Source organism: Colobus angolensis, unplaced genomic scaffold (assembly GCF_000951035.1).
Source record: "Colobus angolensis palliatus isolate OR3802 unplaced genomic scaffold, Cang.pa_1.0 Scaffold116, whole genome shotgun sequence".
NCBI classification, from domain to species: domain Eukaryota; kingdom Metazoa; phylum Chordata; class Mammalia; order Primates; family Cercopithecidae; genus Colobus; species Colobus angolensis.
In genome coordinates this window covers 306,640-331,322 of record NW_012112697.1, presented here as the reverse complement: position 1 = coordinate 331,322, position 24,683 = coordinate 306,640, and the positions used below count along the sequence as shown (strand labels likewise).

Here is a 24,683-nt window from a genome sequence, read left to right as displayed (position 1 = left end):
ATGAGATGAGGCCATTGAATGGGGGCAGATCAGAATCCAAAGAGGGAAGGTCAGAGTGTAAAAATCCCTCTACCCTGCCTTCCTGGCAGAAGGATGTGGGTGTTTGATGACTGTGTTAGACACAGTGGGACAAGACTGGAAATGTTTGTTTAGGGGCTGTTACTTTAGGCTGATCTTGACCCAGGGCATTGATGGCTTTACAATGTGAGAGAGCTATCAGTTGGGTGGGAAACTCTCCTGAGTGTGTGAGGCAAATGACCTCTGGTTAATCAAGTTTCTTAACTAAGATTGCCCGAGAACTTAAGATGTAGAACTCCACGAAGCAGTTAGGTCTGGACATTTACAATGTACATGGAGCATTTGTTCAATGAATGTAGACACTGTTTAACCCTTCTACACTTTCAATACTTGGCTCCTATGAAAAGGTATAGATATATTCAGAGCCTCTGTCCCCTTTCTGGCTTCTAAGCTACACTGCCTATCCACATTCCTATTGAGAGATATTTGCTGTGTTGACTCCTACATGAGTCTGCCCCCATACCAGGTCACAGAAGTTTGGACCAGGGGCGCAGGACACCTAACCCAGAGGCAGCCTGTCCATGGCTGACCTTGGTGCTTAGAGTGAAAAAGATAAACTGATCAGCTGGGCACAGTGGCTCACACCACAATCCCAGCACTTTGGGAGGCCAAGGTGGGTGGATCTCTCGAGCTCAGGAGTTCGAGACCAGCGTGAGCAACACAGTGAGACCTTGTGTCTACAAAAAATTTAAAAATTAGCATGCATTATGCTAAGTGAAAGAAGCCAGACTCAAAATGCCGATACTGTCTGATTCAATTTATAAGACATTCTGGAAAAGGCAAAATTATAGGGACAGAAGACAGAGCAGTGGCTGCCAGGTCCACAAAGGCCATCAAAGTGCAGATCAAAGGAATTGGTGGTGGGGGGGACAAAACCACTTTGTGTCTTGATTGCAGTGGTAGTGACAGCACTCTATGCATTTGTCAAAACTCATAGATCCACCCCCAAAATAATGAATTTTGCTGTATATAAATCCTAAAGAAAATTTAAAAGGTTTTTAAAAAATATGTAAAGACATCACCCTACTTAGAAATGCACAGTAACTGCTGGTGTTCCATAAACCGTGAGAGCTCTCTGAAATAAGGGGCTTAAATGCGATTAGCTTAAGATGGGAATCCACAGAATTTCTGAGGCAGAAAGTACAGCTGCAGAAGATAGGCTGAGCAGGGTGGCATGCACCTGTAGTCTCAGCCACTTGGGAGGCTGAGGTGGGAGGATTGCTTGAACCCACGAGTTTGAGGCTATAGTGAACCATGACTGCATCACTGCACTCCAGCCTAGGTGACAGAGTGAGACCCTGTCTCAAAATAAATAAATAAATAAATAAATAAATAAATAAATAAATAAATAAATAAATAAATAAATAAAATAAGTAAATAACAAACTGATCAAATGAGATCAATTTGTGGAACTGGGAAAATGAGAGACTGAGCCATCCTTATGGAATCAGGATTATCCACACTGCATGGAGTGCTAAGTAGGATTCTACATTCCACGTCCCGGGAAATTGATGTGGGGGACAGTCTCGTTTCCAGATGGAAAGTTATTCCTGCTTCAGGAGACACCTGATGGAATCATAGTCAATTGGAGTAACATTTGGAATCGTGCACTCAGTGTTAATTCACTATTTTTCTTCATCCAAAAACATGTTCTGAGCAGTTACCATGGGCTAGATACTGTGCTGGATACTGGCATTAAACCAATAGGCAAAATGGATATAGTTATTGTACATCCAGTGGGGAAGACAGGTATCAATTAAATGATCCTGCAAATAAATATATATATTTTATAAACTATGATTATGGAGGAAAAGTAATGGGTTTTATTGTTACCATTATTTTTGTTGTTTATACGATCATAATAATAATTATAATTACTATGGTGGGTGGAGCAGATTTATATGGGAGATTAGGCTCAAGAAAGTCTTTCTTAAAATAAAATTATATATGTATATATATATACACACACACACATATATATACAAGCAGAGTACAAAAAGATGAGTGGGAAATCAGGAGAAGTGAGAACATTCTAAGCAAAGGGAAGAATGTGTGTGAAGGCTGTGAGGGGGGAAGTCATGTATTTGAAGGTTTAAATGAGGGCTCAGCTTGCTGGGGGGTAGAGATCAATGGGAAAGGTAATGCCATGTGTCTGGAGAGGGTGGCAGGTGTGGGATCATGTGGGACCTTGTCATACATGGTATGGGTTTTGATTTTACTCTAAAGTGCAGCGGGAATTAGTTAAGGGGTCTAAAGCAGAGGAGTGATATCATAGCATGTGTGTGTTAGAGATTACCCTGGCTTGTGGGTGGTTAATGGATTAGTAGTGAGTGGGAGAAAGAGGTATCTCAGTAGGAGGGCCAGGTAGGAGACAATGCTGGTTTCATCTAAAGTGGGGGTGGGCCGGGTGCGGTGGCTCAAGCCTGTAATCCCAGCACTTTGGGAGGCCGAGACGGGCGGATCACGAGGTCAGGAGATCGAGACCATCCTGGCTAACACTGTGAAACCCCGTCTCTACTAAAAAATACAAAAAACTAGCCGGGCGAGGTGGCGGGCGCCTGTAGTCCCAGCTACTCGGGAGGCTGAGGCAGGCGAATGGCATAAACCCGGGAGGCGGAGCTTGCAGTGAGCTGAGATCGGGCCACTGCACTCCAGCCTGGGCGATAGAGCCAGACTCCGTCTCAAAAAAAAAAAAAAATAAAGTGGGGGTGATGGAGATGGGGAGAGGGGGTATAAATTTGGAAAATATTTTGAAAGGAGAATCTAAAAGTCACAACCTTTAAAATACCCTTCAGGTGTGTGTGTTGGGCAGGAAGCGATTCATGATTTACTTAGAATTATTTTAAGGGAACCAGCAAAGAATGAGGAGTGACATTAGGTGGAAATCCAGCAAAGGCTTTGTTCCATGCTAGTAATAAGTATGGTGCCTAACAGCCATCAGGTGTGCAGGGACTGATGTGGGGAGGCAGAAATCGCACCAGAGCCAATGGTGACCAGAAGCTACATAGTGACAGAATATCTAGCAAGCTCAGAGTAAATATGTAAAGAAAATAATTGTGTCTGGGACATCCCAAGTTCTAATAATAGGTTTCACCTAAGTTGCCAGAGTATCTCTAATTTCTTTATTTTTGTGGGTTCATTTTTGCCAGATATTTTTTGAGAATGAGGACTTCCTATAAAATAAGTGTCATTCTTCTTATTTTATCAGTGAGGAACGGGGGCATCAGAGAAGTTAAGTAACTCACCTGAGGTCACATAGCCAAAAACTGCAAGCCTAGAGCTCGTTGTATAAAACCATCCTCTTGGTTTAGGAATGTTTAGCTGAAAGAAGAACTTTTTCTTTCCTCTTTGGTCAGGGATTCATATCACTTGCCCCTTTTTAATTTTCCAGCAGGTCTCAGTCTATCCACTAATGGTGATGGTGACTGGTTAGATTTATAACACTGAGTCAAGGGTGTAAGGGTTCTCTTTTTCCTCTGATGGCCTCAGTTGTAGTAAATGTTGGGATTGCAGGTTAAATTTCATCTCATTTGATTTCTTATAAAGTTGGAAGTGGAGCTTATGCAAATCTAGTGTTTCAGATTTACAAACTAAGATGTTTTTCTGATGTCATTGCTGTGTACTGAACCATTCTATAACTTAATACACAGTGGACACAGACCTCCACTACTAGGTAGAAAAAATGTCAACATCACTTTGCAAAAAGTGCATTTGAGAGAGGGAGATATTGTGATGACCATCTTTGGAAACTTAGTAGCTTAAAACAGCAACAACAAAAAACAATCATTTTATTATCTTCCATAGTTCTTGGAGTTGACCCTGTTCAGCTGCGCAGTTCCCACCCAGGGTCTGTCACACAGTTGCAGTCACACGGTGACTGGAGCAGAGGTCACTTTGAAGTTGCTTCACTTAAATGTCTGGCAATGGATACTGACTGTCATTTGGAACTTCAGCTAGGGCCATTGGCTGGAAACACATGGCTATTCATGTAGCCTGGGCTTCCCTACAGCATGGCCCACTGAGTCCCAAGAAAGCAAGTAGAATTGCCTGGCATTTGATGACCTAGACACAAAATTTACAGGGCATAATTTCTGCTATACTCCACTAGTCAAGGCAGTCACAAAGATCTGCGTAAGTTTAACAAGGGCCACAGACCTCCACCACTAGGTGGAAAAAATGCCAACATCACTTTACAAAAAGTTCATAGGAGAGAGGGAGATCTTGTGATGGCCATCTTTGGAAATACAATCTGCCATAGATAGGTATAGATTAGGTGACAAACTTGGAAAGTGTTAACACTATGTATTTGTGTACTTAGAAACCTTGAACATTTTCACTGGAAAGTAATCCATGGCTAGTGTTAGTAACAGAAGTTGTAGAAAACAAGACCTCTTCCCCATGTACTTTCTGCTCCAGCTTCACTGATTTTCGTAAGGTTCCTTAAAAGACATAAAATGCTTTTTCATGGTTCTTTACCTTCATCGTTATAGTTTCTTTGCACAGGAATGATCTCCCAACTGAGAGCTTGAAGATTCAAGAAAACCTTCCTTGAATCCTCCGGATACATAATTAAGTCTTTATAAAGTGCTCTATATTGGCTTCCACAACTATGTTTTCCTTTGTGAAGAACTCTTTTAGGTTCTTTTTTCATAACTACCTATTCTTATGTCAAGTATTCAGTGTACTCTCATCCTTCTGAGGATATTAATTACACTTACTTTAAGGTCCTGATCTAATTGCTTTATTGGGTCTGTTTCCATGGATTTGAATTCTTCCACTTTTTGAGATTATCTTTCCTATTTCATGGTGTTGCTATTATCTTGCAGTTAGTGACCATGGATTGGATGCGAAGTTTTGTGATTGTGGTTCCTTGTTGACTCTGCTGGATTTGTTAGCATTATCTCCTTGTGGGAGAGATGGACAGAAGCTCTTGTTACTGGCAGTTTCTTATCCACAGTCTGGGGCGAGGGACAGGAAATGTCACTCAGGAGACAGTTGGGCAGGTAGTCTTCTGGGTGGGGACAGTTTTTCCTGGGCACCCTCCTCTACCCAGAGGATTGTCCCTCCAGTCCAAGAACTCTCAGTCGTAGTAGCTGCCTCACTAAATTGAGAAGCCAGATGGTTTGGGAAGAGGCAGGATGGTTTCCGATCTACTAACCCACCTATTTCTATTGCCCTGCATCACATAACTAATCACCTGTAAATGTCCTTGCCTGCTTTTGTTTCCAGACTCTCACCGCCAGGATGTTTGAGCCTATCTTCTGCAGCTGTACTTTCTGCCTCAGTTCCTGGGATGTGGATTCCCATCTTAATCATATTTAAGCCCCATATTTCAGAGAGCTCTCACCGTTTCTGGAACACCAACAGTTACTCTACGTTTCTAAGTAGGGTGATGTCTTCACATATTTTTTAAAAACCTTTTAAATTTACCTTGATTTACATATAGTAAAATTCATTCTTTTGGAGATGGATCTATGAGTTTTGACAAAAGCACAGAGTGCTGTCACTACCACTGCAATCAAGACACAAACTGGTTTTGTTCCCCCACCACCAATTCCTTTGGTCTGCACTTTGATGGCCTTTGTGGACCTGGCAGCCACTGCTCTGTCTTCTGTCCCTATAATTTTGCCTTTTCCAGAATGCCTTATAAATTGTATCAGACGGTATCTGGCATTTCGAGTCTGGCTTCTTTCACTTAGCATAATGCATGTATTAATAACAGTCCATTCCTTTTTAATTCCAGAGTGTAATCTGTTTGTATGGATGTACCACAGTGTGTTTATGAATTCACCAATTGAAGGATATTTGTATTGTGCTCAGTTTTTGGCAATTATGAATAAATCCACTGTAAACATTTGTACACAGGCTTTGTGTAAATAAAATGTTTTATTTCTCTTGATTACCCAGGAGTGAGATTGGAGGATCCTATTGTAAGTGTATGTCTAACTTGAAAAGACACTATTTTCCCAAAAGAGCTATAGCATTTTACATTCCCAACAGCAAGGTGTAAGAGTTTCACTTGCTGCATATCCTAAATTGAGACTTGACATTGTCAGATTTGTGTTTTGGTTTTGTTTTGCTTTTTTGGTATTCTTACGGATATATAGGGATAACTCATTTTTGTATTATTTATGCATTTTAATGTCTACTTTTTATATCTTTGTTTATTTGTTCTTAGAAACAGGGTCTTGCTCTATCACCCAGGCTAGAGTGCGGTGGCACAATCATAGTTCACTGTAGCATCAAACTCCTGGGCTTAAGTGATCTTTCTGCCTCAGCCTCCCAACTATCTGGGACAACAGGGACATGACACCATGCCTGGCTACTTAAAAATTTTTTTTGTAGAGATGGGGGTCTTGTTGTGCTGTCCAGGTTGGCGTTGAACTCCTGGCCTCAAGTGATCTTCCCACCTCAGCCTCCCAAAGTGCTACAATTATAGTCATGGACCGCCGAGCCCGGGCCATTTTTTATACTTGACTAACATTTTTAGAAATTTGGCATAGGAGGGATTACAATAAGGCAAGCCCCAATTTGAAACAGATGCTGCCTCTAATCTTTGTACCTGCTTTTTAATAACCTCACACGTGTTACAAGGAAATTGTTTACCTGTCTGTTTCCGTTACTGGGCTCTGAACTTCTCAAAGGCAGGAGTGAGTCTTGTGCATTTTTCTTTCCTCAGTACCCAGAATGATGCCTAGCCTAGGATGGACACATGGTGATTATTTGATAAGTGAGTTGTTCATGAATACATTTGCCCAATCTCTAATTAGAAAGGATTTGATTTACTCAACAATTACCACCCTGAGCATTTTCAGAGGAAAATACAATGGTTAGGTTGTTTTTATCAAGGACTGAGTTTTTTAAAACTGGAACTGTTATGGGGAAATGAGATAAGATGTAACATTACAGAGCACTTCCGCATGCCAAGCACTAAGGGTGATATTTTCAGGACATATCTCATTTTACCCTTCCCTGAACTCCGTGGTAGTGAATTGGCTGGGACAGAGAGAACACTGGCTTTGGATAAAGCTGATTGTGTCTCTGCGGATTGTGACCTTGAGTAAGTGGCTCAAAGCCTCCCTTTGCCTCTGTTTTCTTATCTTCAAAATGAGCACAATAATGCCTGGTTTATCGAATGGGTTTGAGAATAAAGGACATGTATGTGAAGCACATGGGGTGTGTGTGTGTGTGTGCACGCGCATGTGTGAAATTGTGGGGGAAAAAAACATGAAATTTACCATCTCAACCTTTTTTATTTTTTTGAGATGGAGCCTTGCTCTGTCATCCAGGCTGCAGTGCAGTGGTTCAATCTTGGCTCGCTGCAACCTCTGCCTCCCGGGTTCAAGCGATTCTCCTGCCTCAGCCTCCTGAGTAGCTGAGACTACAGGTAATCACCACTACACCTGGCTAATTTTTGTATTTTTAGTAGAGATGGGTTTTCACCATGTTGGTCAGGCTGGTCTCGAACTCCTGACCTCATGATCCACCTGCCTCCACCTCCCAAAGTGCTGGGATTACAGGCGTGAGCCACTGTGCCCAGCCATCCATCTTAACCGTTTTTAAGTGTACACTTCAGTAGAGTTTAGTACATTCACATTGTTGTGCAACCAATTTCCAGAACTTTTTCGTCTTCCCAAACTGAAACTCTGCATCTACTGAACAATAAATCCCAATCCCTGCTTCCCCAGCCCCTGGTAACCACCACTCTACTTTCCATCTCTATGAATTTGACTATTCCAGGGACCTCACAGAAATGAAATCATATAGTATTTAGTCTTTTTGTGACTGGCTTATTTCACTTAGCATAAATAATGTTGTCAAGATTTGTCCATATCATGGCATAGGTCAGAACTTCCCTCCTTTTTAAAGCTCAATTATATTCCACTGGATGGGTAGACCACATTTTGTTTACCCATTCATCTGTCGATGGACACGTGGGTTGCTACCACCTCCTGGCTGTTGTGAAGAGTGCTGCTGTGAACCTGGGTCTGCAAATACCACTTCACAATCCTGCTTTCAGTTCTTTGGTCGGCCTGTGTTACTGACTTCCCCATTTCCCCCATTCCATGTGCCCCAGCAGACTCTGGAAGGCTAATTAATTTGCCTATGGCCTGACAACTTATGCATTACTGGGGCAGGATTGGAACCCAAGTTCTCTGGCTCTGTATGACCCATTCTGTCTTCACAGCCTCGCTTTATCTCAAAACTTCTCAGGAGGTGGGATGGCGCCTCGAGGGGCATCAAAGGCTTCTTTTCTTTTCTCTTTTCTTTCCTTCTTTTCTCTTTCTCTCTCTCTCTCTGTCTCTCTCTCTCTTTCTCTCTCTCTCTTTCTTTCTTTTTCTCTCTCTCTCTCTCTCTTTCTTTCTTTGAGGCAGAGTCTTGCTCTATCACCCAGGCTGCAGTGCAGTGGCACAATCTCAGCTCACTGCAGCCTCCACCTCCCGTGTTCAAGTGATTCTCCTGTCTGAGCCTCCCGAGTAGTTGGAACTACAGACGCACATCACCACACCAGGCTAATTTTTGTCTTTTTAGTAGAGACGAGGTTTCCCCATGTTGGCCAGGCTGGTCTCAAACTCCTAACCTCTAGTGATCCATCTACCCCTGCCTCCCAAAGTGCTGGGATTACAGGCGTGAGCCACTGGGTCCAGCCCATCTGGAGAACTTTTGAAGGTCTAGAAAAGAGTGAGACAGATGATAGTGACCTTTGCTGTGAATTTCATAACCACTCACTTATACCTTTTCTGATAGATCCTTAAAAATGAAATATCAAAGCCAAGTAGGGGAGATTTGCACCCTAACTTCAGTGGGGTTGTGAGTGGACAAAATGTACCAGGTTATCGACAAAGTAGCATGCTCCCAGACGCTGACTGTGTGCAGCTTCAACCTAGGTGTGATGCAAAGTGAAAATTTCATGAAAAAAAAAGCCTGATATGGGATTGTCTAGAGGTTCCTCCAATCCCTCAGTAGAGATATTCTTTCCTAGAGACTTGCTATAGATCACGTTTCATCCTCCAACCGTGGGGGAAGTGTGCTGTGTTATTACCTGATCAGTGTAGTATCTTTATTTTGGGGGGAAAGCTGAGCCTCTTTTTTCTCATTTGTTATACTGCTTTCCTTTTGTGTTGTCATTTGCTGTCCCAGGCATCAAATGATCCATAAACAAAACACTTACCCACTGCACACACACTCCAAAAAAGAGCAACCAAATTTCAGAGCAACCAAAATGTTGCTAACCCAGCCCATGAAAGCCCATGCATTTTTCTTGAAGCAATGTCTAATATTTAGGTAAAGCACCTTGCAAACCGCCTTGACATAGCAGGTGCCTGCAAAACATTTTCTTTTTTTCTTCCTTTCCTGGGTTAGAATTCAGATCTAGTAAGGAATGAGGCTAAGCACTGGAAATGGAATGATGAAGGAGATGGACATATGTCCTGACCTCAAAAAGGTGTGGGGAGGCTGGGCACGGTGGCTCATGCCTGTAATCCTTGCACTTTCGGAGACCGAGCTGAGAGGATGGCTGGCGCCTAGGAGTTTGAGACCAGTCTCAGAAACACAGCAAGACCCCATCGCTACAAAAATTTAAAAAATCAGCTAGGTACAGTGGTGCATGTCTATAGTCCCATGTACTCAGGAGGCTGAGGTGGGAGGATCGCTCGAGCCCAGGAGGTCGAGGGTGCTGTGAGCTATGATTACGCCACTGCACTGCAGCCTGGGTGACAGAGTAAGATGCTGTTTCAGAAAAAAAAGAAAAAAGAAAGAAAAAGGTATGAGGAAAACAGGAATTGAAAATAAAAATAAATGGAAGTATAAATGTGAGTGAGGAGGAAAAGGAAAAGGAATGTTACAATATAATATTGAAGTCCTATCACCCAGTACCCCCAGAATGTGACTTTATTTGAGGTAACTGCAGATGCAATTAGTTGAGATGAAGCCACACACTGAAGTAGGATAAGCCCCTAATCCAGTATGACTGGTCTCCTTATAACAAAAGGAAATTTGGACGCAGACACACACAGAGAATGCTGCGTGAATACAGAAGCAGAGATCCCCAAGCTAAGAAGTGTCAAAGGTTGCCAGGTAACCATCAGAAGCTAGGAGAGAATCGTGGAGAAGATGACCCCTCATCACCCTCCCAAGAAACTATCCCTGCTAATGCCGTGACCTCAGACTTCTAGCTTCGGGGACTGTGAGATGATAGATATATGTCCGTTGTTTAAGCCACTCCGTTTGTTGTTCTCTGTTGTATTACCTTAGCAGATGAATGCAGGGAGCTACAGGAGTACTTAGTGAGAGAATGAAGATTAGGGAGGTCCCTTGGCAGGCATGGTAGAAGGAAGATGCTCAAGGCAGAAGGAAGTTTCTCTCCATAGAGGTGGCTCAATGCTGAACCTCCAGACTCTTCCCGATACATGCTAGGGACAGCTTAGCTTGGTGGAAGAAACATCAATGTTCCCATCACACAAACCTGGCATCGAATCCTGATGTTTGTTACAACATGCTGTGTGACTTTGGGAAAGCCACTCAACTTCTCTGAGCTTTGGTTTCCTTCTTTGTAAAACAGGATTGTTATACTTAGAGATATGAGGGTAAAAAGTTTTTATGTGGTTAATGTGCCTTTTTATTTGGCCCTTCTGAGTACATGACTTTTATCTGAGTTAGCCTGCGGTAACCATTTGCTTTGGAGAGAAAGGAGAGAGAATGAAGTGGAAGGCGTTTGTTTAAGCTGAGACCTGAAAGATGGCTCAGAGTTAGTTTGGGGAAAACATAAAGGAGAGCAGAGGATTTTACAGAAGAAAACTGTATTTTTACATATGGTTAATTGTTGCATGACAATTTATCTCAACGAGTTTGAGTATCTGGTTTCTAATCTCCTAACACATTAGAACTGCGAGTAAAGAAGGCTGCCTCTCACTATGTGGCTGGTAAAACAGACTGACAGTGATGGAAGACAAAGGAATACTACACAAGAGGAGGAATTAGGAGGAGGGGGATGCAGAGCAAGGAGAAGAGAAGGGGCAGAAACTAAACAGCCATAGCACGCTGTGGCTATTGAGTGAAGGGGCAAACATCTCCTGTAAATAGTATCTCATTAAATTGGATGAAGTGGCTGCTGTGGGCATAAAACACTCTTTAGTCTTTAGAATGATGGTGCTGAGCCACCAAGGGTGAGTTACGGGATGTGAGGGATGTTCTGTTTCAGAACTGATAACAATACATTGTGGTTTCTTCATCAACATATACATGATGCTACTTCAAATCAAAATTGAGCTCCTCCTCTTCTTTTTGCTGCCTTTAGAACTAGAACTCTTGCAGAATATTGATGAACAAGGCCCCCCGCCTTCTGAAACTGGATTAGGTGGCCCTCCCTTGTGCTTGTGCAGGAACCTCTGTTTGGCTGCATCATAGCATTAACCGTTGCTGATTGCAGCTAGTCCTCCATGTCTCCCGCCATGCTGCGTATCTCCCTCCTACCCTAGACTGTTATCTATTTGCAGCACAACCGGGATTCTGAAATGAATCTCTGTCCCCCAGAGCCTGCATAAAAACGGGCTGAAAGTGAGCATTAAATAAATATTTAACAACTCTAGTTTTAAAATATTTCCATCCTAAATGGTTCAAAGTTTTTTTTTTAAGTTTTCATGCTTAAAGATGTAAACTCTTGGGTAACACCAATGCCTCATTTTCCAAAGGTTTTATGATTATATATGTGTTTTTTTTTTTCTTTATTGCAAATTCCTGCTGGTCTCTCTGCCACCAAGATTCAATATGATTCAATTCTCCTTCTACAGAAACCTTTTCTGATGCAAGCCTAGCCTGCTATGTTCTCTTTTGACAAATTCAGGGTAATTTTGAGTTGGACTGGATACTTTTTTTTCTCCTGGCTTGTGGACAAAAAAACCTGCATGGTATTTCAAACTATAATTTTAAGGTTTTCCTTTAAAAATGTTGCTGGCATAAAGATTTGGAAAGGTTAGAAAGAAAAACAGAGCTAAAAGCCAGAGCTCTGTTCTGGTTTCTAATGTCTATTCTCCTTTTTTGTTCTTATGAGACTAACCAGTGCAATTGGCCCCAGCAGGGACATCTCCTGCCCATTCCCTGTCATTCGTCTGGTTTTAAGGCAATGGAACAATCTAGACTATGTCCAAGAATTCTGAGCCCAGAGAGGGTCTTATGGAAACCCAACACCCTCTTTTCCTCATGGCCACCCGTTATGTTGTCTTGGCTTTCTAAACGATGGGAGGCAATCAAGCTTTAGCTACCATACACTGGATGCTTACAATGTTTCCGAGCACTGCTAAGCATGGTGTTCATAATGTCTTTGAACCTCACAGTAACCCCACGAGGAAGCTGTTATGGTCCCAATTTAGAGCTTAGAAGACTCGTATATAGGCTTTATAACACACCCAAAGATGCTGGGGTAAGAGGAAGAGCCAAAATTGAGTCCAAAATGGACCGACTCAAAACTCCATTCTTATTTCATTATGTTGTCCTGGATGGTGCTGTCTATGGAGAGAGGGATGGCTGAGGCCACATCATAGAGTATAGAATGTGTGTTGCAAACCGTGGAGATGAAGAAGGTCCATGGGCAGGACCAGTGTGGCCTCATGGGCTAGGCAAAAGCACGGTCCCTCTTGAGTATTGAAAGCTTTAGTAGAATTTTATATGAAAAAGACACCAGCACTTGTATGTTCATCGCAGCACTATTCACAATAGCAATGTTATGGAACCAATGAAGTGGAAGGAGTCAGGGTTGACTGGATAAAGAAAGTGTGGCATATACACACCATGGAATGCTATGCAGCCATGAAAAAGAATGAAATCATGTCTTTTGCAGCAACATGGATGGAGCTGGAGGCCATTTTTCTAAGTGAACTAACTCAGAAACAGAAAATAAAATACTGCATGTTTTCACTTATGAGTGGGAGCTAAACAGTAGGTATGCAGGACATGAAGATGGAAATCACAGACACTAGGGACTCCAATAGGGAGGTGGATGGGAAAGGAGTGAGCGTTGAAAATTACCTTTCAGGTACGATGTTGACTATTTGGGTGATGGCTACACTAGGACCCCAACTCTGACCTTTGTGTAATATGCCCATATAACAAATATGCAGAAATATGTACCTAAAATAAAATAAAATGGGAAAAAACAACTTTGGAAAAATTTTACAAGATTCTTTAGTAAGTGGTATAAGAGCTAGGAATTGTTAGCTAAGCAGAATGCCTGGAACAACATAGACACTAAAATATGTGAGGAAGAATGGATGGATGAACAAAGCTTGAGAGGCAAGGACATAGGTAGGTTCCACCAGGAAGCAGGGTATTTCTAATGTGGGAGGAAACTTGTTTATTATCTGCATAGAACAGTAAGTTCTGTTCTCTGGATAGAAGAAGAAACAGGCCGAGGCGGGCAGATCACGAGGTCAGGAGATCGAGACCATCCTAGCTAACACAGTGAAATCCCATCTCTACTAAAAATACAAAAAATTACCCAGGCATGGTGGCACGCACCTGTGGTCCCAGCTACTTGGGAGGCTGAGGCAGGAGAATCGCTTAAACCCCGGAGGTGGAGGTTGCAGTGAGCTGAGATAGCACCATTGTACTCCAGCCTGGGTGACAGAGCGAGACTCCATCTCAAAAAAAAAAAAGAAGAAGAACAAGAAGAAGAAGAAAGAAGGAAGGGAGGGAGGGAGGGAGGGAGGGAGGGAAGGAGGAAGGAAGGAAGGGAGGGACGGAGGGAGGGAGGAAGGAAGGAAGGAAGGAAGGAAGGAAGGAAGGAAAGAAGAGGAGGAGGAAGTGAAGGAGGAGGAGAAGAAACAAAAAAGCATAGATCTGGCCAGCGGTTTTCTCATCTGACAGGGAAGTTTTGCAGGAAGAAGTTATTCAAGACAGAAGGAAGTTTCTCTCCACAGAGGTGGTTCAAGGCGTGGTTCAATGCTGAACCTCCAGGCTCTTCTTGATCCATTCTGGGGGCAGCCTAGCTTGGTGGAGGAAACATCAGTTTTGCCATCAGACAACCTTGGAATCGAATCCTGATACTGTTATAACATGCTGTGTGGCTTTGGGCACTCAAGCTCTCTGAGCTTTGGTTTCCTTATTTATAAAATAGGATTGCTTTACTTATGAGGGAAAATTGTTTTTACATGGTTAATGTGCCTTTTCCTTTTTATTTGGCTTTTTTTTTTTTTTTTTTGAGATAGAGTCTCGCTCTGTTGCCCAGGCTAGCGTGCAGTGGCACAATCATAGCTCACTGCGACCTCTGGCTCCCGGGTTTAATTAAGCACAGCCTCCCAAGTAGCTGGGATTACAGACATGCACCACCACGCCCGGCTACTTTTTGTATTTTTAGTAGAGATGGGTTTTCACCATGTTGGTCAGGCTGGTCTTGAACTCCTGACCTCAGGTGATCAACCCGCCTCTGCCTCCCAAAGTGCTGGGATTGTAGGCATGAGCCACCGCACCCAGCCAGTTTGGCCTTTCTGAGCACATGACTTTTGTCTGAGTTAGCCTGTGGTAACCATCTGCTTAGGAGAGGAAGGAGGGAGAATGAAGTGGAAGGAAACCCAGTATACACCACTGTGTAGGGCCCTTTGCCCCATAGTGGCAGATTCTGTGGTAAGACCCCAGCTCTTGGGGTATCTAGTATCTCAGAGTCACTGGGGAGCGCCAATCAGGCAACCCCTTTTGGTTAGATTATCTCACTCTGTTTCTTAACTGGCTCAGCTGCCCTGTGACAGCTCAGAGCTTCACTATGAGCTCCTGCCAGAGTCTCAAAGGAAGCAGGACAAGAGACTCGTGCCTCAAGCATTTCCCCCACCCTGGGTCTGAAACCCAAAGAGGGAGAGATGGGTGACATGATCTTAGTCTTCCTCCTCTCTTTTTCTTTTCCTTCTCACATCCTCCCGAGAACTGGAGGAATCAGACACCCCATTCCATTCCTCTCTGGTCCATTCTTGTAAAAATTCTGTGGTCTTGCCAACCAAGTCTGGTCCTTAATATGCTGAAAGGTGGAGGTTAAAAAAAAATTTAGAACAAAACACCTTCCAAAGACAATAGTGTGACTTCACATTGTATTACTGTCTGGCTGCCAAATCATTTCTGAATGTTAGAGATTTGAATATTACCTCCTTCAGCAGCAGTAAGGAAGTACCTAAGTCCACAGATTCTAGACTGTCAGGTTCAAAGAATGGCTCTGCTGTTTCAAGTGACGTAACTTTGGGCCAAAGCGCTCCGTGCCTTGGTTTTCTCCTCTACAAAATGGGGTTGATAATAGTATCTCATAAGGATGCCTGGGATAATGCGATTAGTTAGTATATGGAATAGTGTGGGATACCTCATAACCCCTTTATGTTTATTATGTATACAAGTGTGTCTTCACCTTCCTCATCATTATCAATATCATCATTTTTTTTGTGTTACTTCTGTAATAAATCCCAATTTCCCAACCCTACCCAGGCATATGGAAGTCATGGGCCATCCAGAGCCAAGCCCACACACTCAGGAAGACAAGAAGAGGAAAACACATTAATAACTTAAAAAAATACATAGTCCATAAGCACTGTGTTCTAGTTGATAAAGTTGTGTCCCATAAGAATATGGGTTAACAGTTCTGATGTTGCTATAATTATATACTGGAATTGAACAATTAACAACTGGATGGTGGATAATGGGAGCCAGGTTTATTATTCTTGGAGTGGGAGGTTACAGATAAGTGAGGGAGGAAGCTAGAATGATTTATTTGATGGTGAGTAAGAGTTGGAGACATCAGGGTGACTTCATGCTTAGGTTAATATAGACACGGATAGTTGCCTCTGTAAATCTTTGTAGATATGTGTGTATATACATATGTTAGCATACATATCTAAATTCCCTTACCTTGTCAGTGTAGAGGGAGTAGAAGCAACCAGCACACCTGGCACCCAGATTTTTGTTTCTAATATTATTCTCCAATAAAATGAACCAGGCTCCTTGAGCAACTGTTTGATCCTTGGACCAGGATAACAAATCTATACAAGATGAGCCTGGGGAATCTTGTATTGCCAGAAAGTTAGAAATTTAAAAATGAGGGGGTCTGTCAAAGGAGCCCATTGAAATAGTTTCTGATGCCCAAATTTGGAACAATCTGAGCAACAAAACAAATTAAAGTGGTAGTGAATTATAACCCAAAGTATAAAATACATATCCATGTGTCTATACTGATACAAATACATGATTGAATCAACACATAAGCGGGGAAGAAGAGACAAATCTTCCATGAGGAATAATTCCAAATAGTTTATGTAGATATTCTTTCCACTCAAGGAGGTAGAGCATAACCCCTATTCCTTAGATATGGTGTGAATGGCACACAGTGACTTCTTTCCAAAGAGTAAAATATGTAAAAAGGGGAAAATAGAATAATTTTAAAGGGGAGAAACCTGTCCAATACTACCTAAGCCAGGTGATAGTTTAACATCAATAGCGATGAGTCATCATAGTATGTACCTTTGCTATCTTATGATGAGAATGTCACTTTACCTCGGTGATTCCCCTCACCTCCAAACCCATAACCCCCATGTAATCATGAGAAAAATATGAAACAAATTCCATTCGGCCAGGTGCGGTGGCTCATGCCTGTAATCTCAACAATTTGGGGGGCCGAGGCAGGCAGATCACCTGAGGTCAGGGGTTCGAGATCAGCCTGGCCAACATGGTGAAACCCCGTCTCTTACTAAAAATACAAAAAATTAGGTGGGCATGGTGGTGTGTGCCTGTGGTCCCAGCTACTCGGGAGGCTGAGGCAGGAGAATTGCTTGAACCCGGGAGGCAGAGGCTACAGTGAGTCGAGATTGCACCACTGCACTCCAGCCTGGGTGACAGAGCAAGACTCTGTCTCAAAAAAAAGAAGAAGAAGAAGAAGAAGAAGAAGAAGAAGAAGAAGAAGTCCATTCTACAAGATATCTGACCCTGTACTCCTCAAAATTGTCAGTCATCAATAAAGGGAAAGTCTGAGAAACTGTCACAGGCAAGAAGAATCTAAAGAGATATGACTAAAGTCTAAGTTTAATGTGGTACCTAGATATTTTGAAACAGAAAAGACAAATAGTAACATATCAATATTGATTCACTTACTGTAACAAATGTGCCATACTAATATGTTAATAATAGGGAAATTGGGTCTGGAGGGTACAGGAACTCTCTCTACTATCTTTGCAGTACTTTTGTAAATCTAAAACTGTTTCATGGTAAAAGGTTTTAAAAAATTCATTGTTTGAGGCCAGGCGTGGTGGCTCACACCTGTAATACCAACACTTTGGGAGACTGAGGCAGGTGGATCCCTTGAGGTCAGGAGTTCAGGACCAGCCTAGCCAACATGGCGAAACCATATCTCTACTAAAAATACAAACATTAGCCAGACATGGTGGTTCATGCCTGTAATCCCAGCTACTTGGGAGGCTGAGATGGGAGGATCACTTGAACCTGGGAGACGGAGATTGCAGTGAGCTGAGATCATGCCACTGCACTCCAGCCTGGGTGACACAGTGAAACTGTACCTCAAAAAAAAATATATGTATATATATATCTATACACACACACACACACATATATATACACATATGTGTGTGTATATATATATATAGAGAGAGAGAGCGTGAGAAGCTCTTTACCTACTGTCTGGAACATGGTGTGTGCTTGACAGAACAACACTATTTGACTATCTAGTACCTTTCTGGGCTACTCTTCCTTGAGATACGCTTTGAAGGAGTCACTATGTTGCCTTTCCTTTAAGACAAGCCAGAATGGTCTAGTTTCTGACAGTTAATATTTGTCTCCTCTGCACGGAGAAACTTGGAGCATTTTCTCAGTGTTTGTAACTGAGCATTTTTACCTTCACTGGCTCTATCTGAATTGTATCCATTTTATTTCCCTGTTTAGTAACTAAGATATACCACATAACAACAGGAGTTACGTGGTGGCTACCTTGGTGCAAGTCTGCCAGATGCTTCCAATTAGAGTAATTGTATCTTAACCTTCTTTGAAGATGATTGTGGGATATAGGAGGTTCCTTCTCTGTCTTAGGAAGGAGAGCACAGGACACCATCAATTGGTCGTTTGCGGACTGAGGGTCTGCATGGAAAAACAGCATCACAGAAGGGCAAGTCTTCATTAGTTATTTCGAAGGGTCAAAATGAGTTGCGCTTGTAATGAGGTGGGGAAAGTTTTCTTGTGGCATTGGATAAGGAGTACCTTTCCACAGAGGTGAGTAAGATATCTCTGGGGATGGGGAATGTCCAGAAGGGAACTTCTGAGAGCGAGACATGTTACTGGACTCTGTCTGTTGCTATGACTGTGGAAAAGAAATTATGTATGTGGACTGGGCGAGGTGGCTCACGTCTGTAAGCCCAGCACTTTGGGAGGCTGAGGCGGGCCGATCACCTGAGGTCAGGAGTTCAAGACCAGCCTGGCCAACATGGAGAAATCCCGTCTCTACTAAAAATACAAAAATTAGCTGGACGTGGTGGTGCATGCCTGTAATCCCAGCTACTCAGGAGGCTGAAGCAGGAGAATCACTTGAACCTGGGAGGCGGAGGTTGCAGTGAGCTGAGATCTCTCCACTGCACTCCAACCTGGGCGACAGAGTAAGACTCCATCTCCAAAAAAAAAAAAAGGAATTAATATGTGTGTGTATATGTATACATATATACTTGTGTGTATATGTATACATATATACTTGTATGTATATGTACACATGCATACATACATATATATACACACACACATGTACACACATGCATATTTCTTCTCTCAGCTTGGCAAGGGAAGGATTTGCAGATTATAACCTAGATCTCATTCATGCTGCATTTTTTCACTCATCCTATTGTTCTAGTTTTCTTGGATTCCAACCTGGGCTTATCTCCAATCTGCATTTTTTTTTTTGTTTCTCCTCCCTAGCTGAATATATTTGTGGAAAACTCACAAAGCAACTGAGTTGCCAGGTCTGGTCTCTATCTTCCTGTCCAGTGAAATGAAAATGACATTTAGAAAACCTAGTCACAAATGTCTGCTTAATAAATTTTGATTGCTGCCCTGAAACTGGATTTTAATATTTCTGAATATTCAGTGCCTGGAAACTAGCCAAAAAAAAAAAAAAAATGGCTATCTAAAACTGCCAGAAATTTGCTTTATGTGGTTCTTAATGTGAAACTGGAGATGCAACTTGGGGTGGCCTCACTTCTTTTGAAAGGGATCACTTTGGTGGGGTCTTATGGTTTTGCCTACTTATGTTAAGTAACTACTCACTGCCCGTGAGGTGTCTCAGGACTTGGAAGAAATAATCCAAAAGCAAATACTTTATAAGGGAATATCATGTAGTCTGTTTAATAATATAAAAGTGTGTCCAAAGATACTCAGTGAGGAACATCTCTGTAGAATTATTATTTTTTCTTTAACAAAGTGTTTAGCATTTTCCCTGGCAGATCTGGAAACAGAGTTTGAGCCTAGTAGGTTGAGTCTGGGACTGACGGATCAAACAGATGACCGAAAGGACTTATACTGGAGGATAATAGGCTTTGAAGGTTCAACTCTTTAATTAGACAGTCTAGTGTTTGGGATGTATTTCCAGAGGTAGGGGGCCCTGCCATTGAGACATTAGTTAGCTTACTAGCATCCTTGGGCACGCTCTAGCCAATTTGTCGTTTGAAATTTCTGCTGTAGCTCTGTAGAAAACTGAGGGGCAATACCTTTTCCATCTTAAGGCAATACCTGGGTTTACTGCATGGACAGCCTTCCCCAGTTTCAGCTTCCCCGAAGAAATCAGAACAACAATTGCCTTAATCAGAACTCTACATTGCAAGTGGCAGGAGCCTTACAAAACACACTCTTTAGGAAGAGGCTTCTCTCTCTCCTCAGCTTCTTTCCTGTGGGTGTGATTCTTACTCTTTCATAATGAAGAAAGATTTTCTCCACATGGTAGTTTCGAATTCACTTGACTTCATGGCCTTTTCGTTGTTTGACTCCAGTGGTTCCAAGTAGAAAAGTTGATGAAAGAACTTTTGATTGGCCCAACATAGATCACATGCTCTCCTCTGGTCCAATCATTATAAGAAGAAGGAGGTACTGGGATTGGTCTGATTCAGGCCCATGCTCACTTCCATGGCCAGGGGTCTGAATTACTATATAGCACAGTGAGCCTTTGTTATTTGGGCACATACTCACCTGCTTTTCAACTGCCAGCTCTTACATCTCTGAGCGAGGGTATCTCTGGCCACTGGAGCTTGCTTTGCCTGTGAACATGGGAAGTTGCGAGTGCTAATGAATTAACGTCTTCCGGAAGCAGCCCTCAACCAATGACTAATAGGAGTTTGTGTGTAAATACTAAGGGCTCCTTTGCCCTTGGGGTGACATAATTTTGAGGCATGCATTCAATACCATTTACCAGAATTCCAGAGTGGGATTAAACTCCAGTGGACCACATTGCATCTTGCTTGGCATTGCACTCTATTTGCTTCTTGTTCCCTAACTCCCCCATCCTTTTGCTACAAGTATTTCCTGAGATCACCTGCCAAATATGCTTGCATTTGAGTCCTTTGGTATGCTGCTTTATCGCTACTTGAGTTGTGTGATGAGCTGCCAATCATGGTAACTGTCTTAGTTTGTGTTTCCCCAGAAGTCACTAAGATGAAGACTGTGCACAAAAACAGTAGCTATCCACCAAAAAATATGTCATGAAACACACACACACACACACACACACACACACACACACACACGGCAGCATACAATGAGAACTTAAACAGTAAGCCATTTCCCGCAGGACCAATACTTGGGAACAAAACATGGCTGGCCTGACATGCCCGGGGGAAGCAGACAGGAACCCTGGTGGGTTGGCTTTGGAGAGGAGAATGTCAGAGGATCTTGGGTTCCAAGGTATAGTGAAAGCCATACCTTATCAACACCTTTTCTACTGTTACTTTATTAATCCTGGGACTCTCCCATGGCAGCTGAATCTCAGCCAAAAAGCTATCATGGTAGAAGGATACATGCATCTTTGCAGACGTTGGCCAGAGACTGGGTTACTTGGCCCTTATGTTTGGCGACATTCCCGTTTAACACTTGGGCTTGTGTGATGGCCCATGCAGGTAAAGTGATAAAAATACTCTCCCTACCCTCATGCCTCAGCTAAGGTATCCCTGCCTCTTTCCATTTGGGTTTGTTGGTTTCTAAAGCCAAAACTTTTTCATATACATCAGGGGTTGAGTTATCTAAAAGCAAAGTCTGGGAAAGGGATTCAGATGCATGTGACTCTGAGGGAGTGCTCTTCAGGTAATACATAAATACACACCTCTAAGATTATGAGGGAAGCACCTTGGAAAGGTTAGAGAGCCACACAAAAATGGGGTTTCAGGTAAGGTCCAGATTCAGGGGTTGTCAAACTATAGCCCTTGGGTCAAATTTGGTACTACCTGTTTTTGTAAATAAAGTTTTATTGGAACACAGCCATGCCCATTTATATGGTTGTCCCATGGTATCCATGGGGATTTGATTTCAGGACCCTCCGTGGATACCAATATCAACAGATGCTCAAGTCCCTTATAAAAAATGGCATAGTATTTTCATATAACCTACTCATGTCCTCTCATATACTTTAAATCATCTCTAGATTACTTATAATACTAGTACAACGCAAATGTTATGTAAATAGTTGTTATACTGTATTTTTACTTGTATTATTTTTTATTGTATTTGCATATTATTATATTTTATTATATTGTTATTTTTAATTTTTTTCTGGGTATTTTCAATTCACAGTTAGCTGAATCCAAGGGTGCAGAACCTGTGGATACAGAGGGTCAACTGTCTCCCCTCTAGGGCTGCATTCATGCTACAAAGGCAGAGTTGAGTAGTTAAAACAGAGACTGATGGCCTACAAAGTCTACAATACTTACTCTCTGGCCCTTTACAGAAAAAGATTGCTGACCCCTTACTCTAAACTTGTCCCAGTCCATGTGAACTCTGGAGTATCATCATTTCATAAAGTTATACCCGTGGTGAGACAAGGGGCTGGTCTTTGGACATCAGTGTCAGTGGGACATTGGTTGTTGACTACCTGAGGACGAGGTGGGTGAAGCATATTGACCCCAGGACAGTGGCTTCCGTTAGCCAAGAGCAATTCTCTGGGTACTGAAGACAGCTATGAGCTGTTAGCAGCCAACATTTGCAGCAGCTGGGAGATGGGGGTACATGCTGGATAAAGGGGATCTTTCAAGACACCACCAGCATCTACTGCAGTGCATACCTGGATGGACACATGTGCTTCATGAAGCCAGAGGGAACCTGTACTTCCCACCTGAAAGTGAGCCATCATTATCTCACAGTGATGGGATGGACAGACAGGAGACGAGAACCAAATGGGAATGGAATCTCCCATTTGGTTCTCGCCTCCTGTCTGTCCATCCCATTGCTCTCAGGATGAAGACAGAAACCTTTACCAATGTTCACTGGGTCCTGCCACCCTCTCCAGTCCCACCTCATTCCACTTTCCTCACACTGTATTCTCTAGCTGTGCATGGCCGGAGCTCGGAGGGCAATTCCTTCTGTTGCTGAGCACACCAGTTTCCATCCAGCTCCACAGATTTTGCTCATGCTGCTTCCTCCGCCTGAAATACCCTCCCTCATACCTTCCACCTTCCACCACACTGAACTATCATAACAACCCTCCTTCCTGCGGATCTCAGCTCAGAAAAACCTTGAATCTCTCTTTCCCTGAATCTCATTTCCCCTCAAGTAGCCAGTATTTAGTTTGTTTGTCTTTACATATGTTTCTGTCTTATGCAAACCCATAGTATGCAAAAATATACACATAGATTTTTCTTTTACTTCACAAAAAATACTATACTATTTGCTTTCCTTTAAAGCTTGCTTTTTTCCCTTTAACAATATAAACCATAAGAAACTGTTCAATTTTTCGTTCTTTTTTTCTGACACCCGAATGATATTCCATCCTATGTGTACATATTGTGTATATCATATGTATTATAATAATTCATTGAAGAATTCCCACATTGATAGGAGTTCAGATTGTTTCTGTGTGTTTTCATTTTACAAACAGTGGTGCAAAAACATCTCTGAACAAATATCCTTACATTCTGATGCTTATATTTCTGTAGGCTCAATTGCTAGAAGTGGTATTGTTCAGTCAGCATATACATATGATTTACATTTCAATACTCAGTGCCTGATTTCTTCCTGCAAGTATAGCAAATTGCATGTCCACCAGCAGCCTTAGGAGGCCTCCCTGTAGTCAGCATCTCTGCCGGTACTTATGTCCTTCAGTCCCTTTAACATCTGCCAATCTCTTGGCAAAGGAATGGCTTCTCATTGTTCTTCTGACTTGCATTTCTTTGACTGTTACTGAGGTTGGGCATCTTTTTGTACAAATATCATTTCGATGACAGAAATAACCTCTCTCCTGATAGGACCTTAACATGTTAGTTTAACATGTTTTTGAGCACATCCTTTGAGGTGATGTCGGAAGAACACCCACCTGTCCTCATTTGCTCTCCAGTAAAGATTATAAACTCAGTTGTGTCCCATGTATCTGTGAACCCTCTGCTGTTTTGCGACTTGAGTCCCTAAAGGGTGGGGAGAGTGTTGGTCTCCAGGGATGTGGTGATAGGAGGGAAAGTAGATGGTTCTGCCCTCTCTGTGACAGTCTCCTTCTGTGTCTTCACTTCCAGATGCCACCCAGATGAACAATGCAGTGCCCACCTCTCCTCTCCTCCAGCAGATGGGCCATCCACATTCATACCCGAACCTGGGCCAGATCTCCAACCCCTATGAACAGCAGCCACCAGGGAAAGAGCTCAACAAGTACGCCTCCTTAAAGGCAGTCGGTAAGAGCCTCCTGATGGATCATTTTTTCTTTCTCTTCTTTCCTGTCCTTTGCTGCTTCTTGTAGATCTCTTTATCTCCAGTTTTCTTTCCTAATTCCTTTTTCTAGCTCTTATTTTTTGTTCTGTCTTTCTGCTTTTCTCTGCCTCTATCTCATTTTCATTCTCTCTCTGTCTATAAATATGTCTGTCTATCTATCTATCTATCTACCCATTCATTCATCCATCCATCTGCCTATCCACTCTATCTATCCATCCATTCATCCGTCCACCTATTCACTTATCCATCCATCTATCTGCGTACATATGTATTATCTGTCTGTCCATGCATCCATCCATCCATCCATCCATCATCCATCCATCTACTTATTCACTTATCTATCTACCTATTATCTATTGAATCTGTCTACCTATTATCTTATCATCCATCTATCATCTATCAATCCATCCACCCATCCACCTATTCACTTATCCATCTATCTACCTACCTATGTATTATCTATCTGTCCATCCATCCATCACCCATCCATCTACCTATTCACTTATCTATCTACCTATTATTTATTCTATCTATCTATCTACCTATTATCCTATCATCTATCTATCTATCATCTATCAATCCATCCACCCATCCACCTAGTCACTTATCCATCTATCTACCTACCTATATATTATCTGTCTAACATCCATCCATCCTTCCATCCATCTACCTATCTGCTTATCTATCTATCTATA

The 24,683-nt window shown here is 42.3% G+C and overlaps 1 protein-coding gene across 1 annotated transcript in view; it reads left to right on the top strand.

The window, feature by feature from the left end:
- SHISA9 (shisa family member 9) overlaps positions 1-24,683 on the top strand; it is a 335,176-nt gene that overhangs the window by 278,509 nt on the left and 31,984 nt on the right. Inside the window, exon 3 of the mRNA XM_011961495.1 lies at positions 23,796-23,951. Within this exon, the coding sequence (XP_011816885.1) occupies positions 23,796-23,951 (156 nt within the window). The remainder of the gene's footprint in view (positions 1-23,795; positions 23,952-24,683) is intronic.